Below are 27,654 nucleotides of genomic sequence, written 5' to 3' on the forward strand. Positions count from 1 at the left end.
CATGTGTATGCATGTGTGCATTTACGTGTGGTGTGTGTGTCACAATCCACACGCATTGCCTGCGGGGTGAAGACACAGTGAGAAGGGGGAGGGGAGTGGGGTGGGGGGACAAAGGTTTGTTGGGTTTTCTATGGTTGAAGAGATAAAAGTGCATGTGTGTCATCAGCTGAAATGTATATCTGTGCGTGACATGGAAACACCAGGGACTGATAGCGACAATGAGACTCCAATGGAAAGAGCAAAAGAAGGAGAAACAGCTGAAGACGCATCTTTATCTGTTCCTCCCTTCTTCCGTCTACACATTTTCCCAGACGCGGAGGGAAGAAGGCTTTACCCAAGATAAATAAGGCAAAGCAGAATAAAACAGGCCTCACCTCAAGTGTTCCTACACGTTTGTGTCCGTGTTTTTCTCATCTAACATTTCATACATGTCTGTGCTAGTGACGGTAGACATGGCTTAATTAGCATGGGAATAAATCATAATGAGATGCTTCTAAGAAGCTAAAGCGAGGATGAAAGCGGGAGGATTAAGGATTTGTAATTCTCATAATAACCTTCCTGGAAGCCAAAGTGTTTCAATACCACAACACACAACCACCAACACACGCACAACTACAGATACACACGCACGTAAGCAAACATACTGTACTTAGGCTTGGTGATTATCTCGCTAATCTCAGTTCCTCTCACCCCGCAGGCGTCTCGATGCTAACCTGTTGTCTGAGGTTCCGGCCGGGACCTTTCGAGGGGTTCGCTCCCTGAGACATCTGTGGTTGGACGACAACTCCCTCACAGAGATCCCCGTCACGGCCCTGGACTCCCTGCCCGCCCTGCAGGCCATGACGCTGGCCCTCAACCAGATCACATATATCCCAGATTATGCATTCACCAATCTCTCCGCCCTCGTAGTACTGTAAGTGGCATCTTGAGTTGTTTACGTGAAACTCTCCTTTGTTGGTTTCCCAGCTTAGAAGATAAATGTTTTGTTTTGCTGACTTCGAAAAACGGGGCGGTGATGATTGCAGTGTGTGAAACTGTTTTCAAAAAGTTACTCTGGTTTTATTAATAAGAAACAATGTGTCTGTCTTCTAGCCATCTCCATAACAACCAGATCCAGAGCATGGGCGCGAGGTGTTTTGAAGGTCTACACAGTCTAGAGACACTGTGAGTATCTCACACACATGATACACAAATATGTGCTTTTAGAAACCTAGGTTACTATTACAAATTACAAATAAGACACACAATCCCACAAACACACACCGTCCTACATGTATGCACCATCGAAAGCTTGTTTCATAGGCCTAAATGAGTACCTCCACTGTTTCCCCAAAACAGAAATGCAGGCTTTGAGATGACAAACTATCAACATTAATTTTGTACTGTAGTGTTTACAATAATCACATAACCTTAGCGTAACCCCAATGGATATGAAGCCCTCCCTGAAATAAAACCTCAATAAGGTAACCAAGCGTCCTGTTTGTTGCTATTGGAGCCCTCGTAATTAACAGTATCTTAATAATACCAAGTGTAATGAATAATTAAGTGTAGTTCTAAGCTAGAGTCATAAAGATTAATGCTCTGGTCATTTCAGCAGGTTCTTGAATATGCGCCAAAACACAACCATCAAATAAACGGGAATGTGCAAATGAAAAGTTCCTCTTTGATTAGCAACAACGATCGTCAATAGGTTCCTCTGTGTTTTGTGAAAAGTAATTGTTAAGTGGCTCTGAGGTCAAACATGGCCCAGCGTGGCTACGGGAGAGTTGTTTGAGCGTACGTGCCGCAGCTTCGATAACTAGATCCTAACCACACACCGATGTGGAAACCGCAGAAAACTGACACGGCCTCATGAAGGAGGTGGCGAAAGAAAGCAAGAGAAATTCAGACAGCGCAACTGTGTCTTTGTGGTGGTCCGATGGAAACACCGTTACTGGCACGCCGCTTTACAACCTGTTGAAGTGCAAGAAAAGCTGCGTTCCTTTTTCTAAGCATGTTTGTGGGTAATTGCATTTGTTTGCAGATAAGAAAGTACTTCTGCCTGTGCTCTCAGAAGCGCATGGCCAGATTAACACTTAACTTTAAGCAAATGTTCTTGCAGCGCAATGTGAGGGAATGGTGTGTAAGTCAGAGGGAGCCATGGTAAAGGGATGAAGGGAAACTGGAGAATGAGACAAAGAGGGATGGAGACCAGAATAGTGTGTGTTAAAGTGTTTGGGCCGTCAGCGGTGGGGAGAGACGGATGATTCAGCGGGATAAGATGACAGGTGTCATTGACGTGGGGATTGCGCTGGTATGAGGGGTTAATCTCTCACAGCGGCCTCGCTTATGAGAAATACGAGAGACCATCTGCATCACAAGCACTCTCCCCAACCCCTAGTGTGTATTATAAAATCATTACTACGAAAAGCCATCCAGAGGACTGCTGGAAAACAAAGCAGCAGCATACGCACACAGGACGGCGAAGCAGAACCAGACAGACTAACGTTTCACGACATCCACGGAAAAACACATGAACCTATCAGGACTTTGTCAAAGGAATTCTTGCTATTTTTAAAAGAATAAAAACAAATCCAGTCGAGAATGCTTTTGTTCGTGATGGCTGAGGATCGTCAAAGACAGCACACATGCCAGGGTATATGTCATAAATACTTAAATACTGCTAAAAAATATTTCAGCAGGATGTGTTCACAAGCTCATCTATATTAAAGGCAAGAAAGCTGTAAAATAAATAATATCATTCTGCCACCTGTACACGAGCAGGCAACTTAGAGCATTGGTTGTTTTGATACGGTGTTTCCTGGGAAACTAATCAGAGACAGACCTAAATAATCAGGTCAGAGCAGCAGAGGTCAAGGGTCACATTAAATTCACACTCTACAGCTGCCTCTCACAGTGGAGAGGAAATGGCCTACATGGGCAATCAGACACACTTTCTCACACACCGACTATCGCATATTGATGCGTTATGATTGGCGGATCCTACATGGATCCTTCATCATGGTTTGGATTTCTATATATGTAATCACAGTTTGTTTATCTCCGTTTCCTTCTCAGAGATTTAAACTACAACGATCTGCAGGAGTTCCCTGTGGCCGTCAGGACACTCAGTAAGCTCCAGGAACTGTGAGTGTACATGCACACGCACACACACACACAAACACACTCACAAAAACACACCTGCCTGACATGACTATCATGGTTTGCGTTATCCCAAGTAATCCCGTTAAGTGATTTTAATGTGGCACTCGGATACAATCTCTCTCGCCCTTAGCAGGTGTTGGCTACACACCCCCGCTCCGGCTGGCCCGCACGTACACACAGACGCACACGCACGTACACACACACAAACCATGTTTTCCCCCAGCTTCAGCAGATGTTCGGCAGCATGCATATGTGTCACAGATACAGGCGTATGTGTGCGTGTTTACATCTCATGTGTCCAAAAATGTTTTTCAGCTGCGCAATGGCAGGTGCAACACAAGGAGATATGACTTGCCTCTCGCTCACACACACACACACTGTTGCTGCCACCATCACACAAACACACACACATACAAGAACACATTTTATCAGAAACATATTGATAGACCGTCTGACGAATGATATGTCCTTATGTTTGCAGGGGCTTCCATAACAACAATATCAAAGCCATCCCTGAGAGGGCCTTCGTGGGAAACCCTCAGCTCCAAACCATGTGAGCTCAAAGTTTATTCCTGACGCTACAGTGTGCACATGTTCGATAAACACAAATTTGACATCTCGTGACATTATGCACGACACGTCTCATTTCGCAAGCGCAAATAAATCTGAAGAATGTCTCTTTCTTGCAGTTACTTCTACGAGAACCCCATCCAGTTTGTGGGAAAATCCGCTTTCCAGTTCTTGCCCAAGCTGCGCACACTGTGAGTATGCGGTCAGTAGAAACCATTGCAGTGAGTTAGCCCAGACACCGTTTAAATCATCCTCTGTCCCTTGCAGCGAGAGTTGAATGGACATGTGTAATGCCCTACTGAATGATGTTGTGTTAGCGTATCGCTCTGCTCTGTGCTGATGTGGTAGGAGAGAGTGTGTTGTAAGAACATGTTGAATGGTGTGACTTATGATGTCTGGTGAGACAGCCAAAACAGCCTGTGTTGATGTTGGAGGAAAAGTCAGATGGCTGAAATGAGCTGTTAGACAAGGTCTGTGTGCATGAGCGTGTGTGTGTGTGTCTGTCTGCGTGTGTGTGTGTGATTGAGTGAAGGAGAAAAAGGGTTTCTCTGACAGATTTTCTCCCCGTTTGACTTCAGTTCACTTAACGGAGCGACCCAGATTCGTGAGTTTCCCGATCTGAAAGGAACCACCAGCCTGGAAATTCTGTGAGTGTCTCCTGTATGCCCCCGCACACACCACCCAGCGCAACACACACGCGTGGTATTATTTCCTTGACTGAGCCTTTAGCGCATGCAACAACAAAGACTGTGAGAGGAAAACCGAGAGGTTAAGGTTTGAGGGCAGGGATGCAATCCCCAGACTGGAGAGAGATAAGAAAAGAGAATAATTGTGTTTTATGGTTCTAGGAAACACAGTGAAGTAACAGGAGTCTCAGGGAAGGGATAGGGAGGGTAAGGCTAGTTATGCCAGCCAGTGACAGGTTTGGCGAACCTTTACAGCTCCCTGTCTGACCAAGTTACACTCACAAAACTGGGGGATCCTTTCGCTTGCTTGCACTTCAACAATGATCACAGGATTCTCTCTTTCTCTATAGGACGCTGACCCGGGCTGGTCTCTCCGCTCTCCCTCTGGATCTATGTGAGCAGCTGCCTCGCCTCAGAGTGCTGTGAGTACATACGCACACAATCAGGAGGGGGGGGGAGTGTGGGAGAGGGTGAGAGGTGCAAAACTGATACACAAAACCCCACTGTGGAGAGCCGTGCCCCCAAGCAATCACTCGTACAGCCACTTGACTATGAAATCCAATCACCACCCCCTACAAAATCATTGTCCTGCTACATGTATATCGCCTTGCTCGCAGGGCCGAGTGTTCACACAAAAAATCCTGTCCCCACCATAATTTCCCACGCTATAAATCCACAGCTGGTCACTGTGTTTATGTGTGTGTGTGTGCTTTGTGTGTTGTTGTAGGGAGCTGTCTTACAACCAGATAGAGGATCTGCCCAGTTTTTACCACTGCTCCGCCCTGCAAGAGATGTGAGCAATTCAACTCCAGTACATACACAAAAGCATCACTATCAATGTTTGTGCGTGTCCCCCCTGATTCATATGTGTATTAATGTTTGCCTGTACATTTCAACAGAGGATTACAGCACAACCTAATCAGGAAGATAGAGTCGAGCACCTTCCAGCAGCTCACCTCTCTCAGAGCACTGTAAGTCACCGTTTCAACCTGCCATGAATCATTTTCATGAGAATGCATTGTCTATACCAGTGGCTCCCAACATGGGGGTCAAAGATTTGTGCTTATTCATATGAAATACTACACTTACCTCTTTAAAGTCATTATTGTGTGATAAGGGGTCTCAAGTACAGATTGATTGCTTTTAAAGGGCTCATATGACAGGTTGGGGATCACTGGTCAAAATACAACTATGTGTACTTATGACCCCTTACTGTCATCTGGTGGTAATACAAGAGTTTAAGTGTAATTTCACTTCCTTTCAGTTCACTTTATTATTTTCTTTGTCAGTGATCTGAGCTGGAACCTGATCGAGTGGATTCACCCGGATGCCTTCGCCTCTCTTCACTCTTTGATCAAACTGTGAGTAAACACAGACACACGGCAGTCACTTCTGGTCTCCCAGCGGTGTCACTTTCAAATTTATTGTATCTTTAATTAAGGATAGGCAATATGTCAGAGCCTCGGATCTTGCAAAAACACTCCATATTGTGTGTACCACCAAAAAATGAAAACAGTTGTCTTTGGCTGAGTCTACAGAGAACACTCGTGAATTTATTGGTTTGGAAAAGTGCTCAGCGTGGCCAGGAGACGCATCCCAGGTCATGCCAAAAAAAACTGCTTTACTATGTGAGGAATGATTGAAGTATGTCTTGCTACACAAACACATACACTACATCTGACAGGACGTGTTATCTGAAGGGAAACTGATGGAGCCTTGTCCGACCTCTTAAAAACATCTAAGGCACCGATGCTTTTTTGTTACCCAGGATGAACCTTTGCTATATCTGAATTGAAAACAGCATCGTAAACACTAGCCATCGGCCTGATCTGACACTTCTGTTTCTTTCTCTTATTTCTTTCTATATTTATCTCAGGGACTTGACAGAGAACCGTCTAAGTTCAGTCCCCGTTGCAGGATTGGCGGGGCTCACCCATCTCAAGCTGAGGGGCAACACAGATTTATACGACGCTTTCAGCCCTGATCATTTCCCCCGTATGAGGTAACACAAACACACACAATCACGCATGCCTTATTATTTCTTACTGGGTGTATTCCTCGACATGAACTTGAAAAGTTCTCCAGAAAATGATAAAAGTTAATTAACCTACGCAGGTGTGTATCCTGTGGCTGTAAGGCAAATGCTGCCAGTCCCATCACCTCAATTATGTTTCCACGCACACGTTTCTATTAATAACTTCGAAATTCAAAAATTAACTAATTACGTTTCCCTGCAAGCCATTCCTGACGTGAACTTTAACAATGAGGAAGCGTGCATGGGTCGCAAGTTAATTCTTGTTCCCCTGATCCCTGAAGGCCAAGAGAGGTGCAGTAAAGTGAAACTGGAGATTGAGTTTCAAAGCAGATGGCAGGTGATCAAGTGGCAATGTCAGCAATACTGTAGAACATGGTCCAAAACAGAACTCCTGGCAGAGAGCTACTTGAAAAGAAACTGCACATGCACAGCAACTGTTTGTGTACAAGCATCCACACCAAAGACAGTCGAGCCAGACCTCAGAAAAATTGATGTTTTTCCAACAGATGATGGGTAATTTAGTTTGATTTGTGATACGTACTTAAAAAAAGAGTTCCACATTTTCTGAGTCTGACTTAAAACAATATTCCCAGGCACATGAGTATATTTCTTGCTGTATTGATAACTTCAGTTGGAAAGATATCTATATCAAATGTGTTTCCATGTGCAGTTTATCTGAGGCTAATATGAGGCTACAGCCCTAGAGGGTTGTTAACAATATAGAAAGTTCCCTCCTTTTACATAGAACAGGGACTGTGGATTTTGGTTTCATACATCTGTTGTGATGTTGTTTTTTCTCTGGCCTGTTGTAAATACTGTGTTCACCTGTTTGTTACAGGGTGATAGAGATGCCTTACGCCTACCAGTGCTGTGTATATGGCTCCTGTGACACCTACAAGCCAGCCAGTCAGTGGGACACAGAGCAGAGCAGCACCGATGAGGACCTACACAAGAGGACTGTGGCCATGTACCCAATCCACGCTGACACACACTGTAAGAAAGCACACCCTTCCAACATCTGTGTGGACGCATGTAGAGAATAAAACACGCATGGAGCACACCGAGGGGTAAACTCATAGATGGAAATCTGAGCCCCATATGTCTGGGCGCACAGGCAATTATTGACACAAGCCGCCTTGAGACATGTCAGAGTCCTGCAGAAACCACAGCTACCTGGCAGCCGATACGCTCTTACACTCGAGTGTGGACCCTTCCAACGCGTTCCTGTGGCAGACGTAAAATATAAACACTAATAAACCAAAATTAGTTTGAAATTAAAACCATTAAAACCTACACCATTAAAAAGCTGAAGATAAACAATTTCTGGGTGAACCAAAAAGTAACATTAACAAAAGATGATTGAACCATAGCATGCCATTGATTCAAATGTATTCACCTTTAATTGTTAGAAAAACAGTCGGGATAATCAAATTTCATGCAAGTGCTTATTATCTTCTAGATGTTTTTCTTTCTGTCAGGACAAACGAATGGGAGAACACCCCCCTATTACAACGACCGCCAACAGCCCGCGCCACACACACTCTAACATGCATACACTGTGTATGTGTAGATTTTCACCCTTACGATTCTTGCTTCCAGATGACCCTGACCTGGAGGAGTTCCAACTGGAAATAGAAGAATCCAAACTACAGACCAGCGTCCAATGCACACCCACGCCAGGTAACTACAAACGACACCTTCAGTGACCAATTAGCTTGCAGACGGTTTTGTCAAAAGCACTCCTCAGTGATTTGTTTGTTTGCAGGTCCTTTCCGTCCCTGTGACTCTCTGCTGGGCAGCTGGCTGGTCCGTGTGGGCTTGTGGTCCATCTCCCTGGTGTCATTGCTGGGGAACTCCATCCTGCTCCTGTCCCTCTTTGGCTCACCCGGCTACCTGTCGCCGCTTCGCTTCACTGTAGCCTGCATGGGCGCCTCCAATCTACTAACAGGCGTGTGCACGTGCACCCTGACCCTCGTGGATGCTCTTACCCTGGGAGAGTTTGGTCACCATGGTGCCCGCTGGGAGGGGGGTCCGGGGTGTCAGGCAACAGGATGGGTCTGGGTGTTTGCGTCTGAGGCGAGCGTGTTGCTGCTGACTCTCGCGGCTGTGCAGTGTGGCGTGAGTGTGACATGCGCCCGGGCCTATGGGAAGTCACCATCTCTCGGAAGTGTACGCACGTGTGCACTGTTCTGCCTCACTCTCTCCCTCACCTTGGCCTCTCTCCCACTCGTAGGAGTTGGGGAATATGGGTCCTCACCTTTCTGCCTTCCCTCACCTCTACCACCCCCGTCCTCTCGGCTGCCCTCCTCCCTGGGCTTCCCCGTGGCGCTCATTATGATGAACACCCTGTGCCTGCTTATAGTCACAGGTTCATACATCCGCCTTTATTGGGAGTTACTTAGGGGAGAGTGTGAGGGCTTGTGGGACTGTGCCATGATCAAACATGTTGCCTGGCTGATATTCACCAATGGCCTCCTCTATGTACCGGTAGCTTTCCTCTCCCTCTGCTCCCTCTTGGGTCTCCTCTCTCTCGGGGAGGAGGTGCTGAAATCGACCCTCCTGCTCCTCCAGCCCCTGCCTGCCTGCCTCAACCCCCTCCTCTTCCTACTCTTCACACGGGACCACACGCAGATCTTCTTCTGGTCTCGCCCCAAAGCACGGCCGCAGCTACGCCGGGACCACACCCTGGACTCGCTGGTGTCTGTGGAGACAGAGAAGAGCTCCTGCTCCGACTCGTCGACACAGACGTCACTCTCCGATGCTGATGCTCTGTACAGTGAGGGGTCCTCTCTCCAGCCCAGACTAGATCCAATACGATTTTCCCACTGCTCCTCTACTTCCTCCGTCCCCCTCATCCCTTGCCAGATTCCCACTCCTGCTGCCAGAGATAGAGACAGAGCGACAGAACGGGGAGGCCTGAGCGAGGATGGATGTCTGAGGAGTTTGGACCAAGATGGGATTCATAACACTCTCCCTCTGTATTACTCCACCATGACCCCCTCTCTCAGCTCTCATCCATGAGACTCCAGGCTAGCTGTTTGAATAGCTGGGACACTATGGACACTCAAGGACCATAATCGAACAGCAGCAGCAATATCAGCTCTGGGTTATTAATCCTCAAGCACCTAAGAGTGAGTTCACAGAGAGACAATAGTACTTTTTAGAGGTCTATGAGAACACAACAAAGTGCCTCTGAAATAAGAGAGTGCAACTTAAAGTTCCCTTCAGAATAAAGACTATTAAAATGAAACACCACAAAACAGGGTGACTGTCAAAATAAAGCACTATTTCAGACACGACTCAGTGGACTGTGTCAGTCATGTACTCGTACGACAGAGAAATAGAAGCTGTTAACCACATGGAAAATCTCAACGGCAGACAAATCAATGATTTAGCGGCTGGATGGGGATTTAGGTAGATCCAGTAGAATTGTATGTGTAAATGTTTATAATGAAATGTGATCACGAGACATGCGAATTAGAGGTTACAGAATGTTCGGTTATATGTTTAAGTGGAGTTATCTTATTTGTCTTTGTTCAAATATAAGTTCTTTACTATTGCTAAAGTCTGTTTCAAAATAAAAGGGATTCATCATCAATGCGCCGGGACATTTTACCAGAGTAAGCTAACATGTTTTTGCGCACCGAAATGTTACTGTCGGATATATATTTCTCAGCAGCTGTGTAGTATTGGTTATTAAAATGCACCAGGAGACGGATCACTCAGAGTTTTACATGGTTTACAGGATTTTATCTCAGATATGCAACTCTGCCCAACAGGAGGCAGGCAGTCATACAGACTGAATGGGATGTAGCTATCTTTCTACAGACATTAGAGCAGGCTAGAAATATGTACATACAATGTAACTACCTCTGAACTAGCATGCTATTGACTCAATACAGCCTTAAGATGTTTGTCTTTCTTTTTATACGATAAACAGCAAATATATGATTTTATATGTTAAGAAATAAATGCTTAGTTCGTAAAGAAAAGGTCTTGCTATTTAGGATGTACATACTTTGTATACAATTTCTCAGCATATGTTTGAATAAAATTATTATCTTCATACTGTATATACTTCTTACTGAACCACTCTGCTTATGCATGAAGCACCTTCACAATAGGAGACATGGTCTGGTGTCTAACATATTTAAGAAAATCAATCAATTCAATTAGTTTGAAATTAACTTTAATAACACACACAAGCATAAAAAATAAACACATTTATGAATTAAGAAGAGGAATCCACATATAATAGGTTTAAGTAGGTATCAGCACTAAATAAAACATTTTAAATAGTTATTAACATGAATATTATGCATGTTGGCTCTGGACCTGTGAGGACGAAACTACACACAGGTTTTCTTTGCTGACTCCGCTCCCTCCTGTTGTGCACCGAGCGGATGTCTTTTGCGGGATGAAGCGTTCTGATCGGGAGTATTTTCTTTGTTTTCCTCCTGAACTTCCTGAAAAATCAAGACAGAACCGAGCTAGACTTTGCACATCCACACAGCAAAACTGAAAAGTATAAAAAAAATATATACTGAATATATACATATCAAGCTGCATCAACTTGTTGCAGATGATTTTAAGTCAGTAGACAGAACGATCTTAAGAGAGCACAGCACCACCTTCTGGGTAAAATAAGCTATGCACACAACAATACAATAACAGAAAATTGCTTTGAAATAAGGATAATTAATCCTGAAACCAACAAAAAAATTAAGCCAACCTAAAAGTTCAGTACAAATTAAACTAGAATGATTCTTAGTAGAGGACATAAATCTTCCAAGGCCCAACAGTTCCCTTTTGAAGCACATTTAACTTCACTAGATCCCGATTTTTACATGGACCTGCACCAGATTGAACACACATGACTATCAGTCCCCTAAACATATTAGATCCTTTTTCAACAGGATCCATGAATAAATCGCTTAGAAATCAATGAACAAAGGCCCAATCTCACAATGTTAAAAAAAGTGAAAAGAATTCCTGGATCTACGCAAAAATTGAATGGTTTCTTCAAATTTGATGGTAATCTGTCCAGTAGTTTTTGTATAATCCTGCTTAAAAAAAAAACAAGCAATGCTCCTTGGCAGAGGTAATTGAAAAGCTTCAAGAGGAAAACTGCTGAACAACTTCATCACCGTCACACCAGTGACTTACCGTGTTTTTCTGAACGGCATGATCCTTTGTCCACTTCCTGGCCGTCTCCGTGAACAGCTGTTTGTTGTATTTGAACTCTGATGACTGCATTCACAAAATGTCAGTGTCTCTTTAGAGGTTACACATTTTTTCTATGTATTATTGAAATGCATTATACTGCTACTTTGAAATTGCAAGAGGATTGTATATTTTACTTCCTTTCTAAAAAGGTGTGTAGACTAATTAGTTAGTCTATCATTAAGAAAATCACTGGCTGGAATACTATAAGAGAGAGTTCATTTATTTCAGTGTTGAATACATTTTAAGCACAGTGTTGTTTAGTTCTTGTTGTAGAGATTGTAATGTCCCAAAACTATTTTTGAGAAAGCTCTTATGTCACATGGATATCACGATATTCAGCAAATCAACTAAACCTCACAGTGTGATCATGTATCAGAGTCATTCTCCTCTAAAAGAGAGCATACATGTTGATACAAGATTAAATGTAACTCACTATATCGGCCATGAGCGGGTCGTCTGGATTTGGCTCAGCCATGAGCAGCTGAATGGAGGAGAGGACTGTGGAGATGTTTAAGGACGGCCTCCAGGCCCCCTGGATGAAAACAAAAGGCAAAATTGAATATATAAATATGAATGGTGTACAAGGCCATTCTTCTTACAGCATATAACCAAACAAATAATGTGAAAATGATAGTGTAATTAGTCCTTAAAGTCTTTAACGACCTTTGGTGGGAGTTTGAGAGCATCATGGCAAATACGTCCGGAATTGTCAATATTTGGATGATAGATGGGGGTCAGGAATCGTATTTTGGGAGGCTCAAACGGGTACCTAAGAGAGGAAAACAAAAATGAATAATGCAGCTGGTTTCAGAACAGAGAAGTCGTTCATCAATGTTTAACCTCTGTGAAAATGTACCTCTCCGGGACCTTGATCTCCAAAGAGAAGAGTCCACCTTCATAAGGAGTTTCTGTTCCACCAACTATCTCTGCAAATGAGAGGCAGATAAAACAGATATTAACCATGATGTGGTATGATCTGGAGAAGAAATACATACAGAAAATAGTTATTAATATAATAGCACAGAAGTGCTAAAGAGGTTTTCTTCATATAGCTCTTTTATTTTATGTTTTTCTGATCTTTTTACATTGTCACTGATTCTAAAGAGCCATTATGATGAGATAATTCAAACCAAAAAAAGGGACATTTGGGGAATATTTAGAAAAATGTGTTTTCTAACTTTTCACAGACACTAGACAACTATCAGTATAAGGTAACACAACTCAACACAATCAGCAACCTTTGAAATGAACGATTAACATCTATGTAAAACAGTTGCAAGTCAAACTGAATGTCATGAGACTGATGAATTAGCCTGCATACATTTTCGCTAGGTGTACTAAATAAACTGGTTAATGAGTGTATGATACAGGTACAGGTCACTGAGTGTCTTCTATTTATCAGGTATCACATTATTTATCATCAATGACAAACTATAGTGTAATTGGCCTGAAAAATAGAAAGAGACAGAGAGTTTACATACGTGCCCGGAGGTCGTCCATCCGCTCCTCCGTCTGCCAGCAGGTTATTCCAGGTGGTGGCTCATTGCTCAGCATCTGGAGTTCACGCTTCAAACGGGACGTCTTCTGCATTCTGCAAAATCGAGAATGAAGTTAATTATTTGATATTAATAATCACAAAGAGATGGAAAAAGGTGGGGTTCTGACCCCTTTATTTACTTTAAGAGAGATTATAACTCACAATAGAGATTATAACAACAAAATAAATATAACCAAAAAATGTAAAAGGTATATTTTAATGCTAGGGTCATAAACAAAAGTAAATAATACAGCATTTATATATTTCTGGCAATTGTTTTTTGGTTTTGTAGAATGTCCAATTGAACTGAAATGTGAATGCAACCAAGCTGAGTTTCCTACCAGTCAATTTACACTTTGGAATATGGAATGTATCCAATATAATTACAACAATAATCATAACAACAATGTAAATATCTGTGTCTGTGTCCAATCTTCAAAGAAATCAAATAAGACGAGACATTTGCCAATATATGAATCACAGTCTTCAAAACAAATGGACAACACAATAATTAAAGAAGCTAGTTTATTCAAAAGTCTCAGTTGAATGCTACGGACATTGACAGGCTTTAACTAGATACATTATTCTGATAAGTTCATTTGTGACCGGCTCTTCAAGCTAACTTGTTTCAAAATGCACGGAGTTAGCCGACCTGGTTGATTATCAACCAGCTGCCTCCTGTCGCCATTAACCTTCCTGACAGAGCGTCTTCCGAAGTCCACACCGGACTTTAAATGACACATGTGTATTTGACATTAAATCACACTCGCTTACTTTGACACCTTCCTCAGTTTGTTGAGCACTTCGTCTGCTTCTGTTCTCACGTTTCAAACGAGCGGACCTATGTTTTTAGATTTCCCTCTCACTCTGACCTCATACGTCACAGCCACTCCGGTTCCGCTTCCTGTTCCGCTTCCTCATCTTCTTCTTCTGTTATACTGCGGCGCAATGTCGCCACCTACCTCCGAGTTTATGTGTAACAACCAGGTCAAATTACAGCAACCGTGCTTAAACTGAATCAATATCAATGATCAAGCTTCCACTTTATTCATCAGATGATATTTTATTTCCATTCACAGTTATCACCTGGGAAAACCAGTCTAATGCTTCTCGTCCGTGTTGTCCTGTCCGTCCTGGGAGAGGGATCCTTCCTCTCCTTCACCCGTAAATGTTTTATTTTTAGGAAATGTTTCCTCACTCTTAAAGACAAACGATTCCATACCTTGTTAAACCCTATGAGACAAATTGTGAATTGTAAAAATGGGCTATACAAAAAAAAGTCCAGTTTTCCAAATTCAGTACGATCACCTTCAGACTCAGTTCACCTGTGTATTTTATCTCCACTTTTTCTTTTCTGTATATTATTGTTTGCAATTTGTATCTTTGCACCATGCTACCTCACGTTCACAACAGTTAATGTTTATCTACTTATATAATTAAATCTAGTCTCTCATGAGCCGTTCATGCAGAAAACCTGGTGAACCAGAGCTTGTCAGTAAAAAGTTTTAACCATCCAGAAATAGTCATTTATTGTTAAATGTTGTGTATTTTTTTTCTTACAAAACAATACATGAATAATTATTACAGTGTTTGGTTCACACATATACAGACATTTAACATCAGTTGGATTATTGACTTTGCATACATTTGCTACATTGGAATTTATGTTGATATCCGCTAGTATGTTTATAGTTGTAGATGTTACAACCACATTCTGCAGTTTTCATACAAAATAATATATAGTGTATTTCTGAGTGTAATTAACAAAGTAGATACAGTTCTGATTATGTATCTGTTTATTATGATAACTCAGTTTAGGAAAAGAAAAATGCAAAGGAGCGTAATCTCTATCTCTAGACATCTCACTTCTTGGCCGTCGCGAAGATGGCCTGAAAAGTGATGTTTTTGTACGGTTTGTCTTCCATCCTGACATCAGTGAAGCCAGAGTCTCTCAGAGCCGCCATGTAAGTGTCCGGGTGCCAGTTCTCATCGGGAATCATCTGCTTTCTTACCACCTTAGACACAGCGGACAGCTTCAGCGTGGTCACCATCAGGCCCCCTGGGTGGATTCAAGAGAGAGAAACATAATGTCATACTTTCACAGAGGCATCACTTAAAGGCAGTGATTGGTCAGATCGGTCCGTCTCACCGTTACAATGTCATATCCTACCTGCTTTCATTACCCGGTGTATCTCAGTGGCTCCCTTCCGGAGGTCAGGCCAAAAGTAATAGCAGTTACAGTGAAATACTTTATCCACTGTGCTGTCTGCGAGAGGCATTGCTTCTACACTGCAGTGGTGCAGTGTCACTTTCCCACTCGCCACCAGTTCCTTCACTCGCTCACTTGCCATCTATAAGTGAAGAGCAAAAGAAAAAGCTCTAATATAGTCACTTGATGTAAAATATTGTTATCATAACCAGGGCTGAAATTACGATCTCTTTCCCAGAGGAAACCTTGTACAGTCTGCAACTTGTTCAAAATTCCACAGCTAGAATCTGAACCAAAACATACACACCCACAACATAATGCACTCATGCCACAAAAACATATAGACATTGAATTTCAATACTTTATTCCCCTATGTGAGAATGTATGCCTCACCTTGTGCATGTACTCGGAGTAATCCACCCCAATAAGACGTCCCGTTGGCTCTGTGAGCAGTTCAGCTGCAGACTGCAGACCCAGACCTGGGCCATGGCCCACTTCCAGCACGGTGTCCGCAGGTTGGATCCCACACAGCTGCACGGCGTTCTCCTCAAGGAATTGGTTTTTCACTTTAAAGAACTTACTGACCAGCCACCCTGCCACCGATCGGGTTGGCCGACGCAGCTGTTGTCCCACTTTTTCAGGCCACATCACTTTAGAAACACAGCAGACAAGGCATGAGGGCGTTTTTGCAATTGGTCTTACAACTAAACTTAACAACTTCAGAGATTTCAAACAAACTGCAACTTACAAACAATGTTTTTAGCACTAGAACTTGACCAGAGGCAGACCTTTTTTTATTCCAAAAATTCAAAGGCCCTTATGACAAAGAAATAACTGAGGCTCAGTAGTTTAAAGTTTAACCATAAACTTTACTATGAAAAAAAAAATTTGGGTGAAGACTGTACAACAAACAAAAAATCAAAATATACAGCACATTTTCTAATCGCAGGATTTGCAATCCACAGTTTCACCAGATTTTCAAGGACTTAAACTTCTAATAAAACAAGTGCAGAGGGTCAAGGGATGTGGCTTTAGGATATAAGATTAAACATGTTTGATGAAGTTGGTATGTTAAACTATAATCAGCTTTAGACTTTGCTCAATTCAACACCTTAAACCTCCTGTGCTGTGTTAAATCTGCCGTACAGGCTGCTGTATACCAGCATCAGTATTACCATTGCAGCCAAACAGCTATGATCATGTCCATGATATGTACATGTTTAAGACTTTACCTCAACATAGGTGCATGCCATGAGTATTGCATCTTATGATGACCCCCTTGTTACAAATACCTCTACTACAGTGGTATATTAACCAGTTACGGCCGATTTGCATAATTTCTACACGAAACAATGTATCTGACATGATTTCGCAAGATAGTGAACGAGTCACAGGACACGTGTGCGGCATTTGCGCACGTTATCTGGCGAACAGCTGTGTAGGGGATCCGATATTTGGTTACAAGCGCAAACGTAAGTTTGTCACGCACGAGCCTCTCACCTTGGTCCTTGCGTGTTTTCACTTCACGCGCTCCTGACTCGAGTGTGTATGTTTTGCTGGAACTCAAAGGAGAAGTACGGAAAGCCTGAAGTGTCTAAAAGCCTCAGACTATTTCTCTCGTATCAGATCGCACCTTTTAAACACTTCAGTAAACTTTCCCTCGCTGTAAATTCCAACCATTCACGTTTCCCATTATTTAAATCTCGTATATATCTTTTTATTTATTTATTGTACATCCCCGGGGCTTGGCCTGGTTGTTTATATACAGAATGAACTACACTTTCCCTATATAATAAACGTCTGTTTGGAGATGAGAGGTCCTCTCTCGTTTCCTCCAAACCGCCCCTCTGGCGCACGCCCATCTGCAGGGATCTAGTTCTCTTTCGTTTTCATTTCCCGGAAGGGACGAATGTGAAAATAGGAGTTTTATTTCTTCGAGAGTCATTTTCATTCTTTGTCTGCACTGGAGTTCTGACAGGATTAACCAGGAGTTTGAGTTCGTGTTTGGAAGAGTTTTGTGTCTGACTACAAGGAAATAATCCTCTTTCTTTCAAAGGTTTTTATTTTTCAAATGGAGAACGTTTCCCTGTCACCTTTGGACAAGGTGAGTGAAGTTATCAGGAACAAGCTGTTTAATGATGTGCTGTGTTTCAAATTAAAATATGAATAACAACCAAAACAACAACAATAACAATAATAATAATGGCAGTACTAGTATTATTATTATTGCTATCATTTTAGATTGTTTTTAATATTGTTTTTAAAATATTTTAAAATCCTGCTGCTCTGCTCTTAATGACTGAATGTGTGTGTACTGAAGACTGAAGGGCATGTGTGTTCATGTTTTGCAGCAAGAAAACAAAGCCAACACTCTGTCATCCACAATGCATGGAGAGCAAGCCAACAAGTCTCCCAGTGTGCTTCACTCCCCCGCACACCATCCTCAGGGGGATCTGTGGCATCTACCTGGACGTCTACGTGAGTCAAACTCTCCTCTCTGTGTTCGACTTCTGCTCCTGGAGGAGACAGCTCTGAAAAGAACGACTGCAGCAGCAGTGGTTTGTTTGAATTGATTGCATTTACTCTGCAGGAATAAACCCTTCTCTGTGGGATAAAGAGGACGTGGGCCACTGGCTCCACTGGGCTCAGAGGGAGTACTCCCTGCGACGGTCAGAGAAGGGACGATTCGAGATGAACGGTCGAGCCCTGTGCCTGCTCACCAAGGAGGACTTCAGACGCCGCTGCCCCAGCTCAGGTATGAGTGTGCTAAAACAAGCTTCTGCTGACTCCGCTCTCTGATTTTGCTCCTGTGTTTTCACGTGCACTTGTGTGGTTCTCTGCAGGTGATGTTCTGTATGAGATCCTACAGTGTGTGAAACAACAGAGGAGGGCTGCTGTCTGCAATCCGCAAAACACGCCTCCCTCCCTGCCCCCGGAAAACCTACACAGCCAGGGCCCAGTCCGCTGCCAGGTCCCGGCAGTCAGAGTCCAAGAGCCTCGGCCTCCAAGAGTCAATGACACCCAAGGTCAGAAGGTCAAGGAAAATATTACCGAACATACTCTAAATCAATGAGAATCTGAATCTGACATGTATATTGACACATAGACTGAAAATGTCAACTTTATATGTACCACAGCTTTCAAAAACACAGCTACTTCAATGAACATCTAAAAACACAATGAAAAGGAAGATTAAATGAGATAAAACTTTAATAAAACTAGAGGGGTACTAACAGCAAATCCCTCCAAGGCTCAACAGTCTCTTTAATAAAACACATTTAAAGGCACTAGATCCCAGATTTTTAAAAAGCAGGATCTGGTGTCTTGCAAATATATCAGTCCTCTTAACTTAAAAATAAAATCAAGTTCCATGAGATATCAACGAAAATGTTGAAAAATGCAGTATCTCCCAATGTTAAAGAAAGTGAAAACAAAATCCTGGATCTGCCCCCTGGTTCCGAATGTAATCAAATTGCAATCAAATACAACAAACTATGAACTGTAAATGTCTGATTGTTTTGTTCTGCGTGTACAGACTGTGCAGAGTGTGAGGCAGTGAACTGTGCACACACATAAATACACATTCATTGGCTTGTCAAATCAAACTTGTTTTTCTTGGTTGGATTGTTGTTGTTAATACTTCCTGATAGACCACACGATGTGCAAAAACATCATGCTGCTCTTTCCTGCTTTGGTTTTACTCCACTTGTCAGGACACCCACTGACTTCTTATCCCCACTTTTGCAGGTAGTTTTTTTAATGGTAATTTGAATGGCCCCTGAAGTGGCCCTGTGCATGGTCGTTGGAAATATACCTGGTCCCTCTTTGTTAATTGTGACTTCTTAAGGCTCCTGATTTAGAAAAATCCTAGATCCTCCACTGGACCAGTGCCTTGCTGGGCAGTTTACGAGATCGCAGTCCGTCATAGTTGTAATGTTAAGTCTTGTATGTGAAAAGCAGAGGAGCAAAAACTTCAGCATTTTCCCTATAAAGCTGCAGTTAAATAAGTACTGGTAACTCAAATCTGTGCATAATGTGTACTGGAGTACATGTACTTTGTTACTCTTCACTGGTGAGAATATCTCACTCTTTAATCTGGTAAAACAAACACACACTTTCCTTGTTTGTCCCTCAAACACACACATTCCCTACCATCGCAAGGTACTTTCCTTAGAGGAAGTACAGTGTGTGGGTGTGTCGCATGTACCTGTAAAACCAGTGATTATTAACTCCACAGTTCAGAACAATCACTTCATTCTAAGCACGTTATCTTAGTAATAAAATGGCCTCTTCATGTCAAACATTCACTAGCCTACACCACACACGTCAATGTGAAAAGTCCAAGTAGTTGTAAAAATCACTTTTACTTTCTGTTGAGCTCTCTTTTTTTCACAGTTCCTCATGTTTCTCTCTCACACAGCTTCCCCCGCTTTCACCAGCGCAGCTGTGGTGAGCGCTGTGAGCCAATCAGAGCCCGCATCACCTCTCAGAGATCGTCAGTCGATCTTTCACAATCACCCTGCTCCTCTCACACATATAAGTGGGTATATCAAACTGTTATAGCAGTTAGAATGATTTACTGTCATGTCTGATCTGCTGTCTCTCTCTTTTGTTTTCCTATGTACCCCCCCCCACCACCACCACCTCTCTTACATGGGTCCACAGCTGTCCCCACATCTCCCCACAGCAAAGCTCGGTGTCCTCCTCCAACAAAGAGCATCAGCCAGGAGCCTCTTAACCTGTCCAGTCGAGAGAGGAGCCCACTGCAAAAAGTCAACGGCCGCATCCCAGGTACTGATACGTTCATGTATTAATAGTTTTTGGGAAATATACAAATCTGAAGTATTTTGTTTTAGAGAGAGCACTAGGGGGTAGACAAACTCATACAAGTCTGACACAGCTTTTAGACGTTAGACATCATTAAGTCTCGGAGCAACAAGTGTGAAACAAGGCTCTTTCGTGGCAAATAGAGACAAGGTCTCATATTAACTCTTTTATCACCTCGTTCATCTGTTTTCATTTTGTTTGTGAGGCAGAGCTAGAGCTGGGTAATAAAACAATATCAATCCTTTTTGCAATAAAGTTTTTATCAAGTGAAATGTAAAAAAGAGTTCAATATCTATCGCTATAATGTTTATGCAATGTACAAGCACAGTGAGGAGGTTTAACACATAATTGAGCTTCTTCAGATTGATGATTATCTGCTCATGAAGAAGAGGTTGAAACCATAACCTCACTCAGGAGCAAAAATCTGTTCCATAATTATTGAAATCCTTTTATTGCCTAGCTCTTATCCACTGCATATCAGATACCTGATAGAGATTTAAATGCCAATAATTGCTCATAGTCTTGCTTTTGTTTTCATTATTTATTCACCGTCAGAGTGCAGACTGCTATGGGACTATGTGTATCAGCTCCTGTGTGACGAGCGTTACCAACCATACATTCGATGGGAAGACAGGGACAGCCTGGTGTTCAGGGTGGTCGACCCAAACGGACTGGCGTGTCTCTGGGGAAACCACAAGGTGAGCACTTCGGTCTGTGTGGTTCGTCTGACAGGGGACTTCGTTGTAAGAGGCGTTACGCAGCCCGTTTTATAACGTGCGATCTGCATCTTACAGAACCGAGACAACATGACCTACGAGAAAATGTCCCGAGCTTTGCGGCACTACTACAAGCTCAACATCATCAAAAAGGAGCGAGGTCAAAAACTCCTCTTCAGGTCTCTGTCCTTGTCTCTTTCTCATTCACTGTCAGTATCTCCCCTTAATGAAAGCTTTAACAACAACTAGTTATTGCTTCCTGTCTGGCACCCCTCAGGTTCCTGAAACTCCCACACGACATCAGGAAACAGCAGGCCGACCCCGCCGAGTCCCCAGAACCCAGTCCACCTCTGTACGGGACCTTTCCAGACTGCAGTCCCACGCACGAGATCTCCGAAGACCATTTTGAGATTTCCCCTGATCGTAGGTCTCCACAGCCTCCACTAACTGGTTCCCCTTTAAGATAGAGAAAACGGTGGTTGATTTATCTTCTGGTTTCCGCTTAACCCAGGTGCTAAAGTTTTAACAAAATGCTGTTAGTTGTATTGTCAGAAATTGTTGCACTGTGAGATTTTATTTTTCTGTTTTTTGTCTGTGATCAGAACAAACACTAAGGGATAAAGAAAACTGTGAGAGAAATCCAACCAATAATCCCCAGAATTTAAATTTCTCAGGTGCACTCAAAATAACAGCATTAAAGTTCCTACACAGATCCTCGTGCACCAAATCTTGCAAGTCTTGTAGGTAAGTGGTTAAAATGGATGGTGATGGTGTTCTACATTGCATTTCTCAGATTGGACGAAGAAGAAGAGATTATTCATGTTCACAGAAACAAAGTGGTGTAGTTCAAAAGCCAGGTTTACCATGAAAACAATTATTTTTCTATAGTTTGTGATGAATCAATTTGAAGATGAGGTATTTGTTTGTGTTGTGTGTTATATTTCATTCAAATGGAACGTGGATAATTTAACATTCTGTCTAACCATTTTATGTAGCATTTTTCAAATTACTAAATTACATGTAAAATATGTCATTCATTTGATGTTGTGATGCACTTTAATGGTGCAGAAAGGTCTTGGATTGGATCTTAGAGCACAGTGAACGACAAAGACAAACGAGACAGATCAAAACAATGTGGTCCATATCAAACACAGCCTTGTGTAATATAGGTCACCTGTGAGCTAAACACGCTCAATATAACAATAGTTTTTTTTTATATTGTTATATTGTTCGCTATTGTTGTTTTTAATTTGTTGTTTGTAAAGTGCACCAACCACACCAAGGCAATTTCCTGTATGTGCAAATATACATGGCAATAAAAAGAATTCTGATTCTGAACACAGTAGCCTACTATTCCCCAAGTCAAAGATGGCCTCTCTACCTGCAGGGGGTGCTGTGGTAGCATAGGAGACAGCAGCTGAGATGTGAGAGTACTTCACCGCCAAGATAATTAATTGATTGTAGGAAACCAATGACTAAATTCATGTTTGTATCCTTGATTAAGTAATTGACAAATAAATGTAATAAACTATAATAAACTTGTTAATAAGTGTTGTAAATTACTTTGAATTATCATCACTCAATCATTTTTGACTAAAATGCTTTAGTTTTCCTTTTGAAAAATATTTAATCCTAGATAACGTTTCTCTGCAAGTCTGTACCAAATGTACTGAAGTGAGCGTTTTGTTGATTCTGTTTTTGTTGTTGATTTGAACTTTTGTTTATTCGTTCAGGATTTCCAAACATCTGGAGAGCTTTGTTTATAGTTGCTTCACATGGAAGTCAGTGTGAGATATGCAAACCAAAATCATGGGAGCTTTTAGGGCTAGAAAGAGAAAAAAGTAATTGACAGTACTGCATGTCGTACCAATCAGTGCCTGAATTGCAACAAAACAGGGGCCAGTACCATATAGTTCAGAAGTTCACAACATGATCACCGCATGTTTCTTGTATATATTTAAATTAATATTTTGGTAACCACTTCAAATGTATTTTGTATGCCTGTCATAACACCTTCCGAAAATTCGATATCTGTTGGCCTGAACCTAATACAATTGTCCAAGATTACAAAGTGTTTTGTCCCAGATTATCAAATTCCGGCAGAATTTCCTTTTTGGCACAAAGAAAATTAAAAGCTGTGCCATGTCTCCTCTGAGTGTGATATTTGCATTGTTTCCTCTGGTGTGGCATCCTGAGGATAAGAGGAAGGTTTGTTGATCTAATGTGTAAAACACATAATCCACATGTTTCTATATTTATTTGGATGAGATGGAAGGGCAGAAAGTCGGTCGAGCAAACGAATCCTAGCACAACACGGTGTGTACTCGTGTGTACGTGTGTACCAAGACTCCCCAGGAGGTGGCGGTATGCAATAAGAAGTAATGGTTGAGGAGAAAGATCAGAAGGACCAGTGTGTAAGAGCACATTACTGGTACCACGTGGGTATGACCAATATGGTATGTCTAATTGAGTGGTGCTTATTAACACTCAGCCATTTCCCACTAAATAGCTCATCTCAGCCGGCTGGAACTGGCTCCTCTTTAAAGCAGAAGTTGTGCCACAGCACAAATGCTTTTCACCATCTACAATTGAAACGGATTATTCAAAAGCTTCAGAAAATGGCTTCAGGAGTTGTCCATTGCCATAACGGTGAAGTTCCTCAGTCGATCTCCTTCTCTGGGTCTGGATTCATGGCCACCTACCAGTTAGGGGTGGCCCAGTGTTTCCATAACTATGTTCCCTGGATTCTGCGCACAGCTCCGTATGTTCTCGGTGCGTCGGCTGGATCTCTGGTGGCAGCTGCTGTGGTCTGTGAGATGAGCCCAAGTAAGTGACTTGATCATTTCTTCAAAACTGTCTCATGATGCTTACCATTGCTCTACCACTCACAGCTCTCTGTGTTTTACAGTCACCATTCGGGATGAGATGATCCACTTTGCCAAACAGATGAAGGCTTTCCCACTCGGGCCATTCAACCCCTCAGTCAACGTGTTCCACTGGTTGGAGAGTATTTTAAACAAGTACCTTCCCCCCGATGCACACCACTTGGCCAGCGGTCGTCTCGCTGTGGCTATGACCCGTCTGAGTGATGGCAAGCACATAGTGACGACTGAGTTTCAGTCTAAAGAGGATGTCGTACAGGTGAGTTTGCCCTATAGGTCCCTGAGTATAAACATACGCATGGCCATGTGTAATCCTTGCACGTTGTCTTCAGGCCCTGCTTTGCAGCTGCTATGTGCCTGGGTACTGCGGAATTTCGCCTCCATCCTTCAAAGGAGAAGTGAGTGTATTTGATGCTTTTCCCGCAGACTCACTTGCAGCCCAGTTTTTGTCGGTTTACATTGTACTTAATGTGATCATGTCTTGCAGTATTATGTCGATGGCGGTTTCAGTGGCATGCAGCCTGTACCGCCTGTGTCCTGCAGCCACACGTTGACAGTGTCACCGTTCTCCGGAGAGACCGACATCTGCCCCTCGGACACGCCGTGCATTTGGGACATGGTGGTGAGCGGAACCACGCTGAAGGGCAACATGGCCAACAGCTTCAGGGTCCTCAACGCTCTTTACCCCATTGCTTTAGAGGTCAGTCCCACAATTGTATCACTGGATGTACCACTCTCAGTGGACGGTGCTGATTTATCATTGTGGATCAAGGCCACTTATGCAACAATAACACTGAGAAAAAGACATTTAACTATTTTTATATGTCTCTGTCTCTGCAGACGCTGGATCAAGCATACTACAGCGGCTACAAAGACACCATCGATTTTCTTCTGCGCAATGGTTGGTCAAGATATTGTGAAATATTGCAGACCCAAGACACAAACGTTTTGTTAAATGCACTCAACTTTAACCTAATTTCTGTCAATGACATGTTTTTTTCTCCCTGTGTGCAGATCTTGCCCCATATTTAACGATGAAAAAATTATCCCGGGGGCCATTTAGCTGCAACCAGGGTAAAGTGTGGATGCATCTGGACACCACCACAGAGGAAGAGGAGGAGATGAAGGTGGAGCAGGATAAAGCCACACTGATGTCTTTTACAGACAACAGACATACACAGATGGGCCCTGCCAAAGTCCACAGTAAGAGGTAATAAATACACTGAAATATACTGTACACAAAACAAACAGGACTCACGGCTGAGGATGCCAAGGTTGTCTGCTCTGACACTTTTTTATTGGGAGGCAAGGGGGCGAAAAAATATTCACTTGTCATCTTTCGTTTAACGGAACAGTATTTTTGGGGATCGGGAAAACGACTCTCATACATGTTTGGTGAATTTAAAGCTAGAGTTATAGCAGCTCAGCTTTGTGTCAAGATATATGTAATACACATATTTATAATTGAATTTACTACATTTTTTTATGCCAAGTGGTTGAACAAAATGCATTTATCTAAATCAAAATATATATTGTAAGTTCAATGCACATTCTCTTTAAGGTAATAGTGCTTATCTTCATTTGATTATATGTGAAGGGTTCAATAACACATTAAAAGCAGGTAAATAAACCAGGCTGTTGAAGTCTGTAGAGTCTGGTCAATGCTCTGGTTCATACCTTGTGCAGAAAAACAATTTTAGCAATTAGTCTATTAAAAAATTCCATTTGTTTGTTGGTTTGTTTGTTTTTTAAGTTTGCAAGCAAAAAATCAAGAAAATCATCTGAATAGATTTCCACAAAACCTAGTGTAAGGATGTGGTGTGGGTCAGGGAAGAACAAATTAAATTGTGGCTGTGGATCCGCATCAGGTTTTCACTTTGTTGAACATTATTACCATTTTCCCATTTAATTATTCATGGTTTTTGACTAAGTGTATTCGTTATGTCTTTCCTCTCTTATCCTAGATTGCAGACGCTGCACAGCTTCACTCCAGGGTTGTTTTTCTGGGCCTGGCATTGCTTGAGACATTTTTTCTTCTTCTTTTTCAACACAGTTGTTTGTAGCCTCAAGAAGAACACCAAGGACAGGTAAAACAATTGCAGTGCTCTCCTGGAAACCCTGTTCACTTTTTTTTCGATGTTGTTTACTTATTTTACCACCAATTTGAATACATTTCTGCTGTTTCTCAACCTGACTCGACTGGACTCAGGTTAACTGGACTTGATTTGTTTCTTTGTTTTAGGATTATGCCCATCATCTTGTTGTTGCGGTGGCTGAAAATCCAGGCCGTGTTTGAGGATGTACGACAGACTCGCTCATCGACCTGCAATAACTCTTCTGTCCAATCAGATAATATCAAGCGTGGGTGTTCACCCAGGCAGCTCATCACTCCGTCACGGCATTTCAAGGAAACAAAATAAAAATCAAAACTTTATTCTTTGTACCAGCGATCACAATGACTTCTACATCGAAAAATAATCCAAGGCTGAGTTTGAAAAATGTCTTTGTTTCATCTAAGTTGGTGAAAATTCTGCTGTTGTTTTTCATACTTTTTCGTTGTATCAGTGGCAAGCCAGACTTCACCAAGGCCTGGCTGCACTTGTATTCTTTTATTTTACACTCAACACTGTACTGCATATGTGTTCATATTATTACAGCACATCAAGCAAACCAAACACTTCCAATTAACAAGCAACACAAGACTCAGTACCAGTTAACCAGTGTTTAGTCTGAAAGTGACTGTGTTTACCTTCTTAGGTCACTGTTACAAGTTTCGCTGCAGGGAACGAATTTACTGTTTCTAATTAAATTAGCATTTAAAAGATGGCAGCCAGTCCTGTGACGTGCTATTTGAACACTGCACCCTTTCACTCCGTGTCCCCTTGAGTGGTGAGCATTCGCCTTAAACTCTCACAGATCCACTGTTAAGCTTCTTGCATGAGCTTATTTCCTACATGGCTTCAGGAAATTCTATGAATCCTGAGAAATGAAATTGATGTAATTAGTAACCGTGTGCTGTGACACACAAATCCTCGACTTCACTTGGCTCCTGTAATTAAGATAAAAATCATTTTTGGAATCCTGTTTGTGGTTTCAAATTAATAAATCACGCTTGCATTACTTGTAAAATGTCTTTATCTTTTTATTTGCAACATTTAACACCACAACACACAATTTAAAAAGACGAATGAAAACACAATAAACAACAAAATAAACAGGCTGTCAGGTCACAAGTAGTACAAAAGACGATCATTGATGTCCAGTCAGTATTGTCCAAAAAGTCCAGAAGTTGGTTGAGGGTCAGAAACACGGTCCATGAGGTTCAAACCAGGTGAAGAGGAGGAAGGACCAAAATGAGCCCCGGGGGATCAGGCACAATGCAATAGCATTCTGTAGTAAAAAGTTAACAGTGTAATAAAATACAAGCAATACATTTCATTCCCAGACTGACACCCCTATTTGACAATATGCTCAATAAGGGTTTCCAGATCTTTAGAAACTGAAAGTGGGATCCTGACAGAGTGCGGCGAATATGTTCGAGGTGCAACTTGAAACCACGTCATTACGCCGTTTATTTATTTATGATTTCTGCCTCATCTGTCATTTGGAATCAGTCAGGTATCACATCTCTATCAGGATGCAGATGTTTAGTTACATCAACTCCTTTAGGTCAACAAATAAACAGGTTTACACTTATTTATTTCTACCCTGTGAAATTAAATTCTCACCCTAATAATTTCCTTACAGTCATTAATTTAAAGCAGATTTATCTTGTTCACCATATGCAATGGATGAAACAGTAAAATATGCCAATAACTATTT

General features: G+C 42.1%; 5 protein-coding genes across 6 annotated transcripts in view; 3 read left to right on the forward strand and 2 right to left on the reverse strand.

Moving 5' to 3' along the window:
• Positions 1–10,370, forward strand: part of LOC133957188 (leucine-rich repeat-containing G-protein coupled receptor 6) — a 35,384-nt gene extending 25,014 nt beyond the window's left edge. The window contains exons 5-18 of the mRNA XM_062392652.1: positions 698–913; positions 1,093–1,164; positions 3,058–3,126; positions 3,626–3,697; positions 3,834–3,905; positions 4,293–4,361; positions 4,751–4,822; positions 5,128–5,193; positions 5,300–5,371; positions 5,690–5,761; positions 6,277–6,402; positions 7,274–7,428; positions 8,035–8,115; positions 8,201–10,370. Of these exons, the coding sequence (XP_062248636.1) occupies positions 698–913; positions 1,093–1,164; positions 3,058–3,126; positions 3,626–3,697; positions 3,834–3,905; positions 4,293–4,361; positions 4,751–4,822; positions 5,128–5,193; positions 5,300–5,371; positions 5,690–5,761; positions 6,277–6,402; positions 7,274–7,428; positions 8,035–8,115; positions 8,201–9,456 (2,470 nt within the window). The 3' untranslated portion in view covers positions 9,457–10,370. The remainder of the gene's footprint in view (positions 1–697; positions 914–1,092; positions 1,165–3,057; positions 3,127–3,625; positions 3,698–3,833; positions 3,906–4,292; positions 4,362–4,750; positions 4,823–5,127; positions 5,194–5,299; positions 5,372–5,689; positions 5,762–6,276; positions 6,403–7,273; positions 7,429–8,034; positions 8,116–8,200) is intronic.
• A 237-nt stretch (positions 10,371–10,607) lies between these two features.
• ube2t (ubiquitin-conjugating enzyme E2T (putative)) lies at positions 10,608–14,132 on the reverse strand. Its single transcript, XM_062392651.1, has 7 exons — positions 13,973–14,132; positions 13,143–13,252; positions 12,518–12,587; positions 12,325–12,430; positions 12,095–12,193; positions 11,602–11,685; positions 10,608–10,901 (listed from the first exon to the last, which is right to left on the reverse strand). Exons 2-7 carry the CDS (start codon positions 13,249–13,251, stop codon positions 10,785–10,787), a joined length of 585 nt encoding a protein of 194 aa, XP_062248635.1. The 5' UTR covers position 13,252; positions 13,973–14,132; the 3' UTR covers positions 10,608–10,784.
• A 569-nt stretch (positions 14,133–14,701) lies between these two features.
• Positions 14,702–17,045, reverse strand: zgc:194242 (uncharacterized protein LOC100005854 homolog). Its single transcript, XM_062390928.1, has 4 exons — positions 16,908–17,045; positions 15,801–16,057; positions 15,369–15,549; positions 14,702–15,257 (listed from the first exon to the last, which is right to left on the reverse strand). Exons 2-4 carry the CDS (start codon positions 16,053–16,055, stop codon positions 15,061–15,063), a joined length of 633 nt encoding a protein of 210 aa, XP_062246912.1. The 5' UTR covers positions 16,056–16,057; positions 16,908–17,045; the 3' UTR covers positions 14,702–15,060.
• Positions 17,046–17,249: 204 nt separating this feature from the next.
• Positions 17,250–22,499, forward strand: etv7 (ETS variant transcription factor 7). 2 transcript variants are annotated; one of them, XM_062392917.1, is made up of 9 exons: positions 17,251–17,511; positions 17,759–17,885; positions 17,998–18,162; positions 18,251–18,433; positions 19,828–19,947; positions 20,073–20,198; positions 20,790–20,932; positions 21,029–21,129; positions 21,228–22,499. In XM_062392917.1, exons 1-9 carry the CDS (start codon positions 17,479–17,481, stop codon positions 21,415–21,417), a joined length of 1,188 nt encoding a protein of 395 aa, XP_062248901.1. In that variant the 5' UTR covers positions 17,251–17,478; the 3' UTR covers positions 21,418–22,499. The 2 variants fall into 2 exon arrangements, with proteins under 2 accessions (XP_062248902.1, XP_062248901.1); XM_062392918.1 differs by lacking the exon at positions 19,828–19,947 and having other exon boundaries at positions 17,250–17,511.
• Positions 22,500–23,568: 1,069 nt separating this feature from the next.
• Positions 23,569–26,873, forward strand: pnpla1 (patatin-like phospholipase domain containing 1). The gene is made up of 8 exons (XM_062392516.1): positions 23,569–23,776; positions 23,859–24,091; positions 24,165–24,230; positions 24,320–24,532; positions 24,673–24,733; positions 24,847–25,042; positions 25,797–25,919; positions 26,075–26,873. Exons 1-8 carry the CDS (start codon positions 23,569–23,571, stop codon positions 26,250–26,252), a joined length of 1,278 nt encoding a protein of 425 aa, XP_062248500.1. The 3' UTR covers positions 26,253–26,873.
• Positions 26,874–27,654: the final 781 nt, after the last annotated feature.

The sequence above is a fragment of the Platichthys flesus genome, chromosome 7 (assembly GCF_949316205.1).
Source record: "Platichthys flesus chromosome 7, fPlaFle2.1, whole genome shotgun sequence".
Taxonomy (NCBI): Eukaryota; Metazoa; Chordata; class Actinopteri; order Pleuronectiformes; family Pleuronectidae; genus Platichthys; species Platichthys flesus.

Excerpts from the sequence above, each read along its gene's own strand:
- ube2t (XM_062392651.1), bottom strand. The coding sequence starts at position 13,251 with ATGCAGAAGACGTCCCGTTTGAAGCGTGAACTCCAGATGCTGAGCAAT. Across the intron at positions 12,588-13,142 it reads GATGGACGACCTCCGGGCAC|AGATAGTTGGTGGAACAGAA; the intron begins GTATGTAAACTC and ends TCTCATTTGCAG. Across the intron at positions 12,431-12,517 it reads GAGATCAAGGTCCCGGAGAG|GTACCCGTTTGAGCCTCCCA; the intron begins GTACATTTTCAC and ends TTCCTCTCTTAG.
- zgc:194242 (XM_062390928.1), bottom strand. The coding sequence starts at position 16,055 with ATGTGGCCTGAAAAAGTGGGACAACAGCTGCGTCGGCCAACCCGATCG. Across the intron at positions 15,550-15,800 it reads ACTCCGAGTACATGCACAAG|ATGGCAAGTGAGCGAGTGAA; the intron begins GTGAGGCATACA and ends CTTCACTTATAG. Across the intron at positions 15,258-15,368 it reads ACACCGGGTAATGAAAGCAG|GGGGCCTGATGGTGACCACG; the intron begins GTAGGATATGAC and ends GAATCCACCCAG.
- etv7 (XM_062392917.1), top strand. The coding sequence starts at position 17,479 with ATGGAGAACGTTTCCCTGTCACCTTTGGACAAG. Across the intron at positions 20,933-21,028 it reads GTCTCTGGGGAAACCACAAG|AACCGAGACAACATGACCTA; the intron begins GTGAGCACTTCG and ends TGCATCTTACAG. Across the intron at positions 21,130-21,227 it reads GGTCAAAAACTCCTCTTCAG|GTTCCTGAAACTCCCACACG; the intron begins GTCTCTGTCCTT and ends GGCACCCCTCAG.
- pnpla1 (XM_062392516.1), top strand. The coding sequence starts at position 23,569 with ATGGCTTCAGGAGTTGTCCATTGCCATAACGGTGAAGTTCCTCAGTCG. Across the intron at positions 24,092-24,164 it reads CTAAAGAGGATGTCGTACAG|GCCCTGCTTTGCAGCTGCTA; the intron begins GTGAGTTTGCCC and ends CGTTGTCTTCAG. Across the intron at positions 25,920-26,074 it reads AAGAAGAACACCAAGGACAG|GATTATGCCCATCATCTTGT; the intron begins GTAAAACAATTG and ends TCTTTGTTTTAG.